This window comes from Molossus molossus, unplaced genomic scaffold, assembly GCF_014108415.1.
Source record: "Molossus molossus isolate mMolMol1 unplaced genomic scaffold, mMolMol1.p scaffold_m16_p_13, whole genome shotgun sequence".
Lineage (NCBI taxonomy): Eukaryota > Metazoa > Chordata > Mammalia > Chiroptera > Molossidae > Molossus > Molossus molossus.
Window position 1 is genome coordinate 88,122,535 of NW_023425348.1, and position 13,257 is coordinate 88,135,791.

General features: G+C 50.1%; 1 protein-coding gene across 4 annotated transcripts in view; it reads right to left on the reverse strand.

Annotated features, from left to right (window-relative positions):
- Nucleotides 1-283: 283 nt before the first annotated feature.
- The window catches only part of FADS1 (fatty acid desaturase 1), a 43,200-nt gene continuing 30,226 nt past the window's right edge, over nucleotides 284-13,257 (reverse strand). For all 4 annotated transcript variants that reach the window (XM_036257759.1, XM_036257758.1, XM_036257760.1 and 1 more), the window contains 11 exons: nucleotides 11,599-11,709; nucleotides 10,854-11,051; nucleotides 10,065-10,166; nucleotides 9,850-9,978; nucleotides 6,190-6,250; nucleotides 4,752-4,828; nucleotides 3,725-3,822; nucleotides 3,431-3,527; nucleotides 3,093-3,172; nucleotides 2,863-2,988; nucleotides 284-2,516 (listed from right to left, as the gene is read on the reverse strand). In XM_036257759.1, coding sequence (XP_036113652.1) covers nucleotides 2,465-2,516; nucleotides 2,863-2,988; nucleotides 3,093-3,172; nucleotides 3,431-3,527; nucleotides 3,725-3,822; nucleotides 4,752-4,828; nucleotides 6,190-6,250; nucleotides 9,850-9,978; nucleotides 10,065-10,166; nucleotides 10,854-11,051; nucleotides 11,599-11,661 — 1,083 coding nt within the window. In that variant the 5' untranslated portion in view covers nucleotides 11,662-11,709 and the 3' untranslated portion in view covers nucleotides 284-2,464. The remainder of the gene's footprint in view (nucleotides 2,517-2,862; nucleotides 2,989-3,092; nucleotides 3,173-3,430; nucleotides 3,528-3,724; nucleotides 3,823-4,751; nucleotides 4,829-6,189; nucleotides 6,251-9,849; nucleotides 9,979-10,064; nucleotides 10,167-10,853; nucleotides 11,052-11,598; nucleotides 11,710-13,257) is intronic.

Here is a 13,257-nt window from a genome sequence, read left to right on the forward strand (position 1 = left end):
TGCAAGTAAAACCTAGCTATTGTATGTAGTGTTTGAACATACGGGTGTCATGGGAAGGAGTTGGCTTTTCTTTTCCTTGCCATAGTCCACCTGTGCTCTGGTGTTTTCTGGAGGTCCTAATGTTCCTTCTGCCCAAGGGGCCTATGCAAAGGGAAGGTTGTGTGGGGACTCGTGTTCAGAAAGAAGCTGGAACCACAGAAGTAGACAGTAAGCACAGGGAGTCCTTTTGACACATGCAGAGGAGCATTGTGGGATACAAATGAATAGCCGTCATTTGGTCAAAATTAACTTTATTTTTCAACTTTACTCCATTGGGACGTGGTAACAAAATTGGGACATACAAAAAGGATACTGATGTTGGGCTTAAAGAAAATGCCCCCGGCAAAGTGGAAGGAAGATGAAAGTAACAAAGACAAACAGAAGTTGGGAATTTTTCAAGAGTTGGAATGTTAGTTCTGCCAGTCTGTAATGGGAGGTGACTTGTCCTGTCAAAGCCTGTTTTTCTCAGCTGTCATTGGATTTGAGACCATTCATGTTACCATTGTAATAGTCTGAGCCTTTTGTCACCGGTGTCCTGTTTTGGCCATGTGAGACCACACTGGTCTAGGCTAAGGAGAGAAGGCCACATGTTTGAGGTGCTTTGAGGATTTGGACTTGGCTCAATAAGCTTTGCTGGGTTTGCTCGGCCTGGGCCCAAAGCCAAATAGCTTGAAGGCTGGTCACAGGGAACAGAGGGATGGGGAAGGATAGTACCTATTCTGGAGTGAGGAAGCCAATGGAAACAGAACTCTAATTCTGCTTCTAATTTAAGCCAGGTTCTGCCCAAATGAAAAAGATCTGAACTCTTCTGCAGCCTCTTCTCCCCCATTTGTTTACTTTTCCTTTGTTTTGACAAACTGTTAAGTAACCATGATACCCTTTCCACAGGTGGTACCTTTAGTCCCCTCCCAACATGCCTTAGGACCTTCATCTCCCAAATCTAAACGCAAATTCTCCCAGGGCTCTGCTTTGCCCTACTTTGTGGTCATTCCTCCTGGTGTCCCAAATGCTCAATGTGCTTACAGTAGCTGCTTTTGAAAAGGTGAACACTCCTCTCACCTGGACTGAATGGCCATGGATGTGGGGAGGGAATAAGGTATGCTGATGACAAGCCCTGGAGTTAAGGTGAGACTCCTGGAGCACATTCCTAGGTTTGCTCTCTAGGGATGGGTTAAACTGTTTATCTTTTAACCTGTTAACCGAGCAGGACGTATAAATACATCAAACGTTGCATACAGTGAAAAGGAAATTCCCCGGTTAACAGGTTAAAAACCAGGAGATTAAAAAAGTTGCACATCAGTATGACTGATAAGAGCTCATCCTAAATTCCTACCTGCTCTCCAGCAGAGAAAGATACTTGAACAGAGTTGACTGAGTAAGGTGCCTAAAGACAGCAACAGATGGTCAGGAACTTCTGTTTTTATCTTCCTATTTCTGGTTTAGAACTATGAAGTGATTACATTTAACCCCACTGCTCCTGCTCAACAGTAATACTGTAAATAATTTAAGAAAATTTCTTACAGCCCTTATATTCTTTATGATCAAACTTGTGTTTTCCTCATGGCTGGTAATTCAGAATCTCTCAGCTGGGTCACTTGTGCCCACTGACTGCTATCGTATTAAACGTGGAATTATAGGTAGGGAAGCGAAGAGAAACCATTAGGAGCCCCGACTTGTTTCTAAGGAGGAGAAAATTAAATTGCCCCTTTGGCTCACTTGTTCATGGAGCACAAAGTAGACTCCCTGTCCTAGGAGTGTTTCGCTCCTTAGGTGCTGGTTAGAAGAGGTGAAGCAAATGCTGAAGGGAGTTTTATGGCTAGCAACTCTCTGCTAGCCACTTTTGGCAAGACCTAGGACTTAATGCTCCCTTGGTACTCTGGATGGAACATGGGACCAAAATCAATAGTGGCAGGATCCTTAGGGGCCAGATGTCTTCAATACTTGGCCTTTGCTCTGCCAGCTTCTGAAAGTGGAGAAACTGCTTCTCCAGGAGCCTGAGGCAATGAAGGTCACAGCCCTAAAGTGAGCTGAGCTCCCACTGAGAAGTGGGCTAGTAAGGTGACCTCACCCATCCTGGGTAGAATTTCATTGCTAAATCTCCTTTGATTTCTGGGCTCAGTGCTCCCTATTCTTCTAACAACTTCTGACTCCCTCTTTGCTCACCAACCATCTGCATCTGACATACTAGAAAACAGAAACAAAACTCACATCCCTGCCCTGCCCCAACAGCTTCATCCCTTCCATGGGGCTTACATGCCCCCCCCCTTTGGGTCATAAATCTGCCTAGAAGATAAAGGGGAAGGGTTTGAGCCAGAACCTTTATCTCCTCAAACCAACCCCTTTGAATATTAGATGTGTAGTGGCATTGCTCCCTAAAGCTTCCTCTACTCAGGCTCCAGAGGCTCCTCTTCCAGGTGGGGGGCTGTTATTGGTGAAGATAGGCATCTAGCCAGAGTTGCCCCGACTCCTTCAGTGAGCTGTAGGGATAAGATAGGAGCAGGCAGTGAGGTGGAAGGGGCAGAGCCAAGCCCCAAAACCAAACCACCCATCAGAAATGTAGTGGGGAAGCTCTTACAGATGTTTGGACGCCTATCTCCATGACTTAAGGCACTCTTCCATGTAAACGCTCTCCTCCCCTTTGTCAGAAAGAGCTTGAGCCATGGCGCTGAGAGCAAAGGACTTACCTGGCCACAAGACTTGTAGAACACCCTGCTTTTGCCTTGGTGACCTCCATTGCATTGAGGAAATCTTGCTGTTGCTCCAGCCCCACTGCCCTGCCCTCTTCCTTCCCCACCAGCCATCTTCCCAGGCTCAGATACTCACTGAACAATGTCTGCGAAGGCTGAGAGCAGGGGCTTGGACTGGTACTCTATGCCATGCTTGGCACACAGGGACTGCACCAGGGGAGCCACTTTGTGGTAATTGTGTCGAGGCATTGTGGGGAAAAGACTTCAGGGAGAACAGACAGTCAGTGGCTCTGATTCCTCTGCTCCCACTCACCCCCCACGCATGGACCCTGCCCAAGATCCTGCTTCCCAGGTCTCCCTACATACTGGTGCTCGATCTGGAAATTGAGATGTCCACTGAACCAGTCATTGAAGGCAGATTTGTGGACGTTGCATGTTGCCTGGAGCTGGAGGAAAAGGTGATGGGGAGAGCATGGCTCGGTACAGATGCCAAGGCCAGTCCAGCCCTCTCAAGCAAAGCAGTCTGAGGAGGACTGGGACTGTCCCTGGCCATTCCCTTCTCCACATGGTAGCTGGAGAGGCAATGCTGCTGGGAACTTTTGTTGTTGTTACTGCCCCCACCCCCACCGCCTGCCCTGAGTCTCTGCCCACCCACCCTTTTTCTTAGTTGTCATGCCTAGGTCTTCCAAGTGACCGTCCCTTACCTGGGTGGAGACCCAGTCCCTGTTCCGGTCATGATCAATGTGCATGGGGATATGGTTCATCTGTGTCACCCACACAAACCAGTTGCTTTCCAGGAACCTGGTAGGTATACCACACAAATAAAAACCATACAAGCAGAGCCCAGAGTTCTCACTCTCCCTCAGGTACCACTTTCCCAAGCCAACACCTAAAATACCCGCTGCTACCCAAAGCCCCAGCACAACCTCCAGACCAAACTGGTTACTTCCAAACATCTCCTTTTCTTTGCCAGTCCCTACTCCCCCATCTAGTACTACCTGACCACGAAAAAAAGGCCCAGGAAGCCCTTCACTCCCAACAGCGGCACATAGGTGAGGGAGATGCGGACGTAGAAAGTAATCATCCAGGCCAAGTCCTGCAGGGAGAGGCAGAGCGTTACGATCATCACAAAGCACTTTTTCCTTTTCCTCTCACTTCGTCTATTTGTTTGCGTGGTGTGGCCACTCTCCTGGGCAGACTAGAGCACTCAGTCATTGTCAGTGTCCCTCCCAGGTGCCCAGTCCAGTAGCATCTAGTGCCATTGCTCCCTCCTTCTGTTCCTAGTGGCACCCCCAGCCCTCTTTGCCTGTTGCCTTCACAGGTGCCATAGCCTACAGGGTCTCCCTACCTCCAGCTCCTCCCAACCCATCTAAGTCCTTTATCCCTTCATCATGCTGCCAAATGAATCTTCCAGCACCGTGGTTAGGTCCATATAGTACCCTGATCAAATCTCCAGTCACTTTTCTGCATCAGACACTTGAGTCCTCCACCAAATGTCCCGTGGAAACCCCCCTCAATTCCCAGCTTTTCTGCTCAGAGTCCATCCTCCCTCCACCCCACCTCTGTCCTCCAAAGCCATTTGGAAACATGACTTTACAAAGCCTGTTCTGATGCTTCTCATCCAGCCAGATGTTATCAGGCCCCTTTTGGAATCTCGGAAACTTCTACCTGAACCGTTCTTTGGTGTCAACCATATCCTGCTTCATCAGAAGTTTCCTGGGAGTAGGTGCTGTCTCTTACTCATTTTCTCCACTCCCCAGCCCACCCCTGACTTTATGTCCAGCACAAGAACCTCAGGAGATATTGCTGAATGAAATAGGGCATTGGGAGTCAGGTTGCCTGCTGAGCCCAAATCATCCCACCAAGAGATAAGGACTATCTATCTATACCTGGCTCTATTACAGTATTTTGCTCTAACTTAGGCCTGGAATAAACCTCAGTGGGATTTCCCCTGGAGAACCCCTTTCCCCTCCCTCAGGGTACTGGAGACAAAGGATGTGGGACTCTTGGGCCATGGATACTCACCACCCACTTCTTCCGCTGGATAACAAAATAGAAAATATACCACTGGAAGTAGAGAGGCAGCAAGGCTGGGGGCCCAACTGGGGAGGAAATGGAGACAGGGAGGTGTGAGCAGCATGAGGGTCATTAAAGGGCTGGTTGGTGCTGGAGGGATGGCCTCTAGCATCTCTGCCATCTCCTCCTCTTGCCCTTCCAGCTGCCTTGGCACTTCTCAATCTATTGGAACCAGCAGGCACTGAAGGTAGGCATTAATGCCAAGAGGATGCCAGGAGGGTAAAGGGTGGGAGTGGCAATCTTTTCCAGTGGAAAAGGGCAGCTAGGAAAATTCAAGTTCACACATGGAACTTCTCTGCTCCCATGCCTTTAAAAGGGCATGACAAATACTCCCCAAGTTGTCCTGGCCACAGTCCTGTCCTTGCCAGGGCCTTCCTGTGCCTGTCCTTGCAATCATCTGCCCTGTGTTCCACTATGCAGCTAAAGGGACAGGAGCAAAAGTGTGTGCGTACTAGGGGATGTGGGGCCTGCTGATCCCTCATGGCCTGAAAGCTCACTTCCTTGGGCTTGGGAAATAAGCTTGGGCCACCCAACCCAAAGCCCCAGAGGTCAGCTGTGGAAAGAGGGGGAGGGGCTTCTCTAACATTGGGAGTTGAAGAAGTGGATCCCCAGTGTGCTGACCCACTTCCTTTTATGTATGTATCCCTCCTCTGCATAACCTCCACATTACAATGCCTACCCGTGGTTCCTCTCTCCTGAGGTGTCATGCATTCTAACATTCTTTCTTCTGGACATTTCTGCTCCACCCTCTGCCTCATCCTTCTTTCTCCAGTAGGAATGGTTGGTAATAGGCAGTTAGGATCAATTCCTTTGAACTAAAATGGGATCAATGGAATCATCCTCTCCCTTCCTTGAAAAACTCAAATTTTAAGCATGGAGCAGGTTTTTAAAGCAGGGAACATAACAGCAGTCTTCAGCAAGAGCTTAAGACAACTACAGAAATATTTTCTCCTTTCTCCAACTGCTCCTCCAATCCCTCTGTGGGTCCAAACCTCCATAGCTACGTCTACATGTCCCTGGGGGTTGGACTGCACCCTGACTGGGTCAGTGACCCCGGTCTCTGTTTGACAAGGTTGAAGGTGAGGTTTTAATCAGGATGGCCCCATCCGACCACTCAGTTCTCTTGTGGAAGCCAGGGTGGAACTGGAGGAACTAGCACAAACTAGCTCCCAGCACAAATGACCTTTGACCAAACATTAGCCTAACTGCTGACTTTCCTTAGGTGAGATGCTAGACTGCTCCCAAGCAGGGAGAAACCTGTTGGGGGTAGAGTACTTCCTCCAGCCTTTACCTAAAACACATAAGCCCCTGGAGAGTCATCTCCTCCTCAGGTCCCTTCAGCACCCCCTCTCAAGGGAGTCTCCCTGTGTTGGATGGGGACACTCACTCAAGAAGAAGTATTTGTGCTGGTGGTTGTATGGCATATACTTTTTCTTCTGTTTCCCAAGCTGTGAAGAAAAGCAAACATAAATCAACACCCTCAGACTATTCGCCCATTCCCCTCCCCCTTTGACCTTGGCTGTTGTTTGCCCCTAGGCCTACACCAGAGGTTGTTGGCTTGTTGTTATTGAAGGCTCCAGCAAGCCCAGTCTTACCTCCAGCACCTGGTACATGAAGCCATGTGTGCAACACCATGACATGCAGCTCAAAGGCCCATGCCCACATGAGGCACATACACACAGTGTCTTCAAGTCCCCAGGACTCCTCACATTTATCCAAAGACACCGTCACAAGTTTTCCAGGCCCCTCCACACTTCCCCCTTCCTTTCGCCCATCTTGTACTTTTTTTTCACACCAGTCTACACGAACAACCATTTTTACCCCTACACAGGCCAATATCCTTCAACATCCAGCCCCTGATATTTCTCATCAAAATCTTCTGGTCTCTTGATTTCAAGATGAGCTTTATAAAACCCCTTGAAAGCTAAGCAGAATCTGGCAATATATTCATGGACAGGGTACCAAGAACAACTTTCCCCAGTGGATGGTGGTTATTTTGTAAGCTTAGGTTATTTTGAAGAGATAGGCTGGGGCCGCCAGGTCAACCCACCAGTGTGGAACCCCTAGTGTGAGAAAGCAGAACCATGACAGCAAAGCTCTGCTGTCTCACTTCGTGGCTCCTCCTGCTCTTCTTGCCTCACTTAGTTCTGGCAACCAGGCAACCACAGGGCGGAGGAAGAACTCTGTCCAGAGCAAAATGTCTGCTCATTCTTCTTTCATATGTCTACTCACTGTGCAAGGCATTTCTGCTAAGTGAAGCATTCTTTCTCTATTAAACAAGTATTTATTGAGCACCTACTACATGCCAGGTGCTAAGGATGCAGAGGTGAACAGTACAAAATTCCTACCCTCACAGAATTTGTAATCTGCTAAACTGGTGACAAATCTGTAAACAGGGCTCAAGGTAGTTACGGATTAAAAACAAGAAAATGTTACAAAGTGAGGGAGGTTGTGTTTTGGCTATGGTGATCAGAAATGGCCTCCCCAAGGTGCTGACAACTGAGAACTGAGTGGTGATAAGGAGCCAGCAATGTGAAGATTCAGGGGAAGAGCATTTATAGCAGAGGGAACAGCCAGTACAAAGGCTGGGGAGAGTCAAGGGACAGAAAGGTCAGTGTGACTAGGAACAGTAAGCAGCAGGGGAGAATGGTAGAGAAAGCCAGAAAACTGGGGATGACCAGATCATGTTGGATCTTCTAAAGCCCTGGTAAGCCCATGGTGAGGAATTTGGATTTTATTCCAATGGTGATAGGAAGCCACTGGGGGCCTTCAAGGGGTGTGGCATGATCTGCTTTGTGCTTTAAAAGGCTCTCTGAGTGGCAGTGGGGAGAAGGAACTGTAGGGGGCAGGTGTAGTCGCAGGGACACCAGTGAGGAGGCTGGAGCAATCATCTAGACCCTAGATGAACCAGACCTGGAGAGGGGAAGCTGGAGATGCAGAAGTCATGGATTTAGGTATGTTTTGGAAGCACTATTAACAAGGTTTGTTGATGTGGGGAAGTTCATCCCACCCCAAGCAACATTAACTGAGAGGGGAAAACTGGAAGAGGAGCATCTGTCTTATGTGCTGGGTAGGTGGAGCAGAACTCTGCCTCCTAATTTGGAACAGTTATGGAAGGGAGCCCTATCCACTGTTGCCTCCTTAAATGGCAATCACATGCCATTATGATTCCAATAACTGCCCCATTGTACTTTGACTCTCTGAAGCTAGAGGGGTTATTTTTTAGGGCAAAGTGTCCCCTGTACCTCTTGTCCTCCAGGAGAGTTAGGAGGCACTGGTGGATCAGCCCAGTTAAGCTATACCCAGAGAGGGTGAACCAAGCCCCAAGCAACCTGGAGCCCGGGCATTGACTAATATGCTAACAGGCAGCCTATCTTAAATCTCATAACTAGGCAAAAAATTAGGGGGCGAGCTCCGCCAGTATGGCTCAGTGGTTGAGCGTCAACCCATGTACCAAGAGGTCGCTGGTTCAATTCCTGGTCAGGGCACATGCCCAGGTTGTGAACCCAATCCCCAGCGGGAGGCATGCAGGAAGTAGCCAATCGATGTTCTCTCTCATCGATGTTTCTATCTCTCTCTCCCTCTCCCTTTCTCTCTCTCTAAAATCAACAAAGGAAAAAAACTTTTTTTTTTAAAGGAGGGGGACTATTTTGGTTTCAAATCATTCTGTTTTTAGTGTCTGCCAACAGGAATTTCCCCAAACACTAGTGCCGAGAAGCAATATAGGCAGTGGTGTGAGGTCCCCTTCCACTTAGACACTCGCCTTTTTTTCAGCCCTCCACAGTGACAACAGAAGTGCTACCAGAGTTGCACACTCTGCCCGATGAATAACCCACATGGCCCTCAGAAGCCGCCTGAGCCAGGAGGGGCCAGGCTGGTTCTTCATCGCACACTGTTGACTGTAACACAGTGTTGGGCATGTAGCAAACCAATTAGACACCTGTTTAGGAGGCGGGAAAATGAGGGCATTACAGACAGGTGAGGCACAAGCTTCAAGCTAGGGGGTCCTGGTGCCAGGACAGCCAGTGCCGTCAGTCTTTCCACAGAGCTCTTCTCATGGCCGGAGAGGAAAGGAGAGCCAGGCCACCTCGAACTCACGTCTGGAACTGACACATGTTTAACAACAGTTTAATTCTTGGCAGGCTGAAATGTCACCAAGTGGTGGAAGGGGACCTGGCAGAACTCTGACTGCAGCCTAGAGCCTTGGGACAAAGGGTTTTACATTAACTTTTTAAAAAATCCTCACATGAGGATGTTTTTTTCATTGAGGGAAATGTTGATGTGAGAGAAAAACATTCCTCATTTACCTCCCATATGCACCCCAATCTGGAACTGAACCCAGAACCTCCTGGTGTACAAGACGAGGCTCCAACCAACTGAGCCACCAGGCCATGGCTACATTAACTTTTCAAAGCACTGTGCTGGCCATCCAAAGCTTTCTATTGTACTATGCTCATGTAAAGGCTACCAGATCTCCACCCTTGGGCTCTCTTCCTTTAGCACCTGCACTACGATTTTTGCTCACAACCTCAGATGGTAACTCAGACCCTACAATGACCACCCTGGAAGTGAGACTGGGATAAGGTGGGTGGAAAGAATTATTTGGTGAATGTATGTTCCAGACACTGGATGTCAAAGACGAGTAAGACAGCCAAGCTCTTGATGGGGAAGACTGTGACACAGCAGGGTATCGAAGTGTAAGAGAGAGGAATGGAGTGTGGAGCATGGGGATGACTGCCTGGGGTAGGAGTGTCAAAAAAGCACCCGACAAAGGCCATCGATGAACAGGGGTTTGCACAGTAATCTGGTTATCCTCTGGATCCTTAGCAGCTTGTGTACCTGTATACAACAACTATTTTGCTGATTTGAACTCACTAGGGAGGACAGGTGATTCTGCCCCAGGCAGCCCGTTTATTGCCTGTTGCTTCCCACAACTTCCAAACAGCTGGGCAGCCAGCACCCCGGTGTCTTCCCCACACTGACAGCATTGGGAGCTTTTTCCACAAAGCCCTCTGTGCTGGCAGGTTCCATTGATACCTCTGCTCACCTCCACAGAGAGGATCTTCCCCAAGGCAAAGAAGAAGGGGTGCATGTTGATGTCTGGGTCTTTGCGGAAGCAGTTGGGCTTGGCATGGTGCTGGAAGTGCATGTGGTTCCACCAACTGGCAGGGGCCCCCTAGAAAAGCAAGGACATGAGTATGAAAGCCTAGTGTCCCCCTTCAATAACCAAAGTTTCAGAAAGCCCATCCCCAGCCCACTGACCTTCAGGTGGCCAATCACAAAATGATGCAGCAGGTGGTTCCATGTAGAGGTGCTAAAGACAGACAGGTGCCCAAAGTCATGCTGCAGCCAGCCAGCCTGGGCCTAGGCAAGAAAAGTTAGTGCTGAGAGCAGCCCACCAGCCCAGCGTCCCTCTCCCTGACCTCCTCCACGTAGGCCTGTGATGGCTACAGTACCCTAACTGAGCACATCGGGAAAGGAGTTGGGAAGTCTGGCCCTAACTCTGGTTCTGGCACTAACTCACATGAAAGTTGGCTCAAAGTACTTTCCCTGTCCTGTCTGTCAGTTTCCCTAGCTCTGGAGATCTGTGACTTACAATGGACTGAACATCCATTCACAGAAAAGGACAAAGTGACAAACTCAGAGGCTTGGCAAATGGACAGCCAAGTATCAGAGGCCACTCATTATTAGCATGTTGAACAGTCTTGTGGGGAGGAAGCCAAGCTTTGCTGATAAACCAGAATCTTGGTTCTTGACACAGCTGGGCTATGACAGAACCTGAATGTGAAGTTTCAGTGGAGAAATTCCACAGGAAGAAGGGAACCCTGGGAGAAGCCAGCAAAGGCAGTGAGAAATGAAGGTGCACAAGCAGCTAATGAGCAGACGAAAGCCAGACAATGGAATGTGTGTTCTCTTTTTGCACTGACTTTCCCACATGTCCTCAGCTCTGTGCAGCAGAGGAAAGGACAACTTGGCTTCCTGAGGGGGACAAAGAGCTTTCCCTAGGGATACTGAGCATGGCTGTGCTCTTGACAAGACAAGGGCTCTCACCTGAACTGCACTGAGCAGCACTGCACAGAGGAGGAAGGGCATAAAGGATGTCCCAAAGACCAACAGAGTGAGCCAGGCAGCAACATCCAGCAGCAGGATGTGTAGCAGGTACAGCAGAAAGAAGACATGGTTGGCCTTCATGAGACCCATCTGTTCCACTGTGGCCCGTAGCTCCCGGAACTCTTCCGTCAGCTCTTTCTGAGAAAGAGCAAAGAAGGAGAAGCTGTTATTCTTCCTAGCTACAATCTGACATTGCTGGTGACCAGGGCCCTTTTAGGTTTAGGGACATCCCACCAAGGTAGCAGTGGGAAGTCCACAGTCCTACCGCAAGACTGAAGAAGGATGACAACAGGAGGTACTATGGGATCATGCCTAAGAGCACGTGATCATTCCCTGCTTTGCCATTTACTAACAGTATGACCCTTGGCCACACCGCTTAACTTCTCTGAGCCTCAGTATTCTCACCTCTAAATGTTTGAGGATTACATAAGGTTATGCTTGGCACAGAATAAGTGCTCAAGATAGGTCTCTTGTTGATGAGTATGGTAATGGTGGAGGCCTTGTGAGAACCATGGATTCCAAAGCCCCGCTCCCTTGGGCCTGTGACCCAATGACTATGCAGAAGAATCAGGGACCTCAAGACTCCAAGAACCACTGACTGTAGTTACCTGTGATCCTGTCTAGCCTTCCTTCTACCCCTTGCCCCTCAACAACCACAGGGTCTCCAAACAGGAAACGGTCTCACATTCTTAGTGGGCTCAAAGCTGGGCTGCTCCGGAGATAGTTCTCCAATTAGGAGAGAGTTCATGTACTTCCTCACAAGGCCCTTGTTGATGTGGAATGCCACAAAGGGATCCTGCAAGGATAGGGAGAAAGCAAAATGGTGAGGAAGCCAGCCAGGACCCCTGGACTCTTGGAGGGGTCCCACCAAAGGTCATCTTCCCAGTCCAGCAAGGAGGCCGTACCAAAGTTCAAAGAGACACCACCTCCCTCCAGCCAGCTGCCCTTTGAGGATGGCTCAGGCCTTTCGTAGGTGTCCACGGCTCAGGATCACCCAGCATCTGCGGTCTAGTAAGACCACACCAACCAATAGGAAGCATGAGTGGGGGAGACCACAGAAAGACCTCTGTGGGCTGGCCTTTCCTCTGGGCATTTCTAGGACCAGCTTTCACACATGAATTGTGTAAAGTATTGGTGAGAAACAAAGGCATGCGTGGTGCTATGAGACACCTGTCTTTTCCTATGGAACTTAAGCCCCAGTCTGTTCCAGCATTCTCAATAAAATGTGATGAGGCTCCCCACATCAGAAGTGGAGAACTTTTGCTTTTCTCCTCCTTCCCTCTGCATTCTGTTCCCGGTGGGCTTCCATGTTTCTCTAGCAATTTGACCATACCCTGCCCTGCTAATTTTGGTTATTCAAGGTGGAGTCTTTGGTGATAAGATCCACGATCAATTCCTTAGGTCCGGAGGCCCTAGGCCTGGGGGAATCCGCAGGAAAGGCGGGTACCAGGGCGGAGCCTGCAGCTGGTGGCGCCACACAGCCGGACCAATCGCTGTCCCAGCCAAGGCCGGCCAGAGCTCCAAATCACACTGCAGGAGGGCCTGGCGTCAATGCCTGCTCCTTCTGCGCATGCACCGGTCCAGCCTTGGACTGCGGCCAAGGTCTGGGCTCTTCAGTCGTTATTCCGGTGACAAGCGCAGGCTCTGGCCTTGTCCCCCAGGCCGGCCGTGAAGGAGGGGCAGGCCCTCACCTTGAAGCGCCTGTGCTCCTCTGCGACGTAATGGGAACCCTGATGGCCTTCATGGAGCTCTGGGATGGCAAGGACAGAGGGTGGGGACAGCGGAAGAGGCCAAGCCGCTGGCCGCAGAATGGGAGAAGGATGTAGGGGAAGGGGACTAGGCGAAGCTAACGCTCCAACCTCTGGGTCCCAAGGAGTGATCCCCAGCTCTCCAACCCAGCAGGAAGGCATCAGGTGCCTCAGCTCTGAGAACTGGGTGGTCTAGAAAGGGAGGTGGAAGGACCAGGCATGGGGGTGTGCCAACCCCGATGGGGGGCCCAAGGGAGGAAGGTTTCGACCCAGCACCAGGACTACAGCTGGAATACAAAAAGCTGTCAGCCGCGGCAAATAGCTGGAGACCTCCCTTGCCTGCCGCTGAGTGACCACCTCACAGGGCTACTCGGAGGTCCTGGCCCAGAATATGTTCGTGCAGGCCCCCCACCTTCAGCACGCCACTCCCATTCCCCACTATGCAGGAACAGCTGCTAGCCCTCTCCGGCCGGTGCGGCCCCTCCTGCCTTCACCTTGTGCTGGGGTTCCCAACACAGCGGGCGCCAGGTGGCTTCCTGCCTCAGCCCTTTATCTGAGAGTGGTTCCCTCTCCTGCTCCCGCTCGCGAGTGTAGCC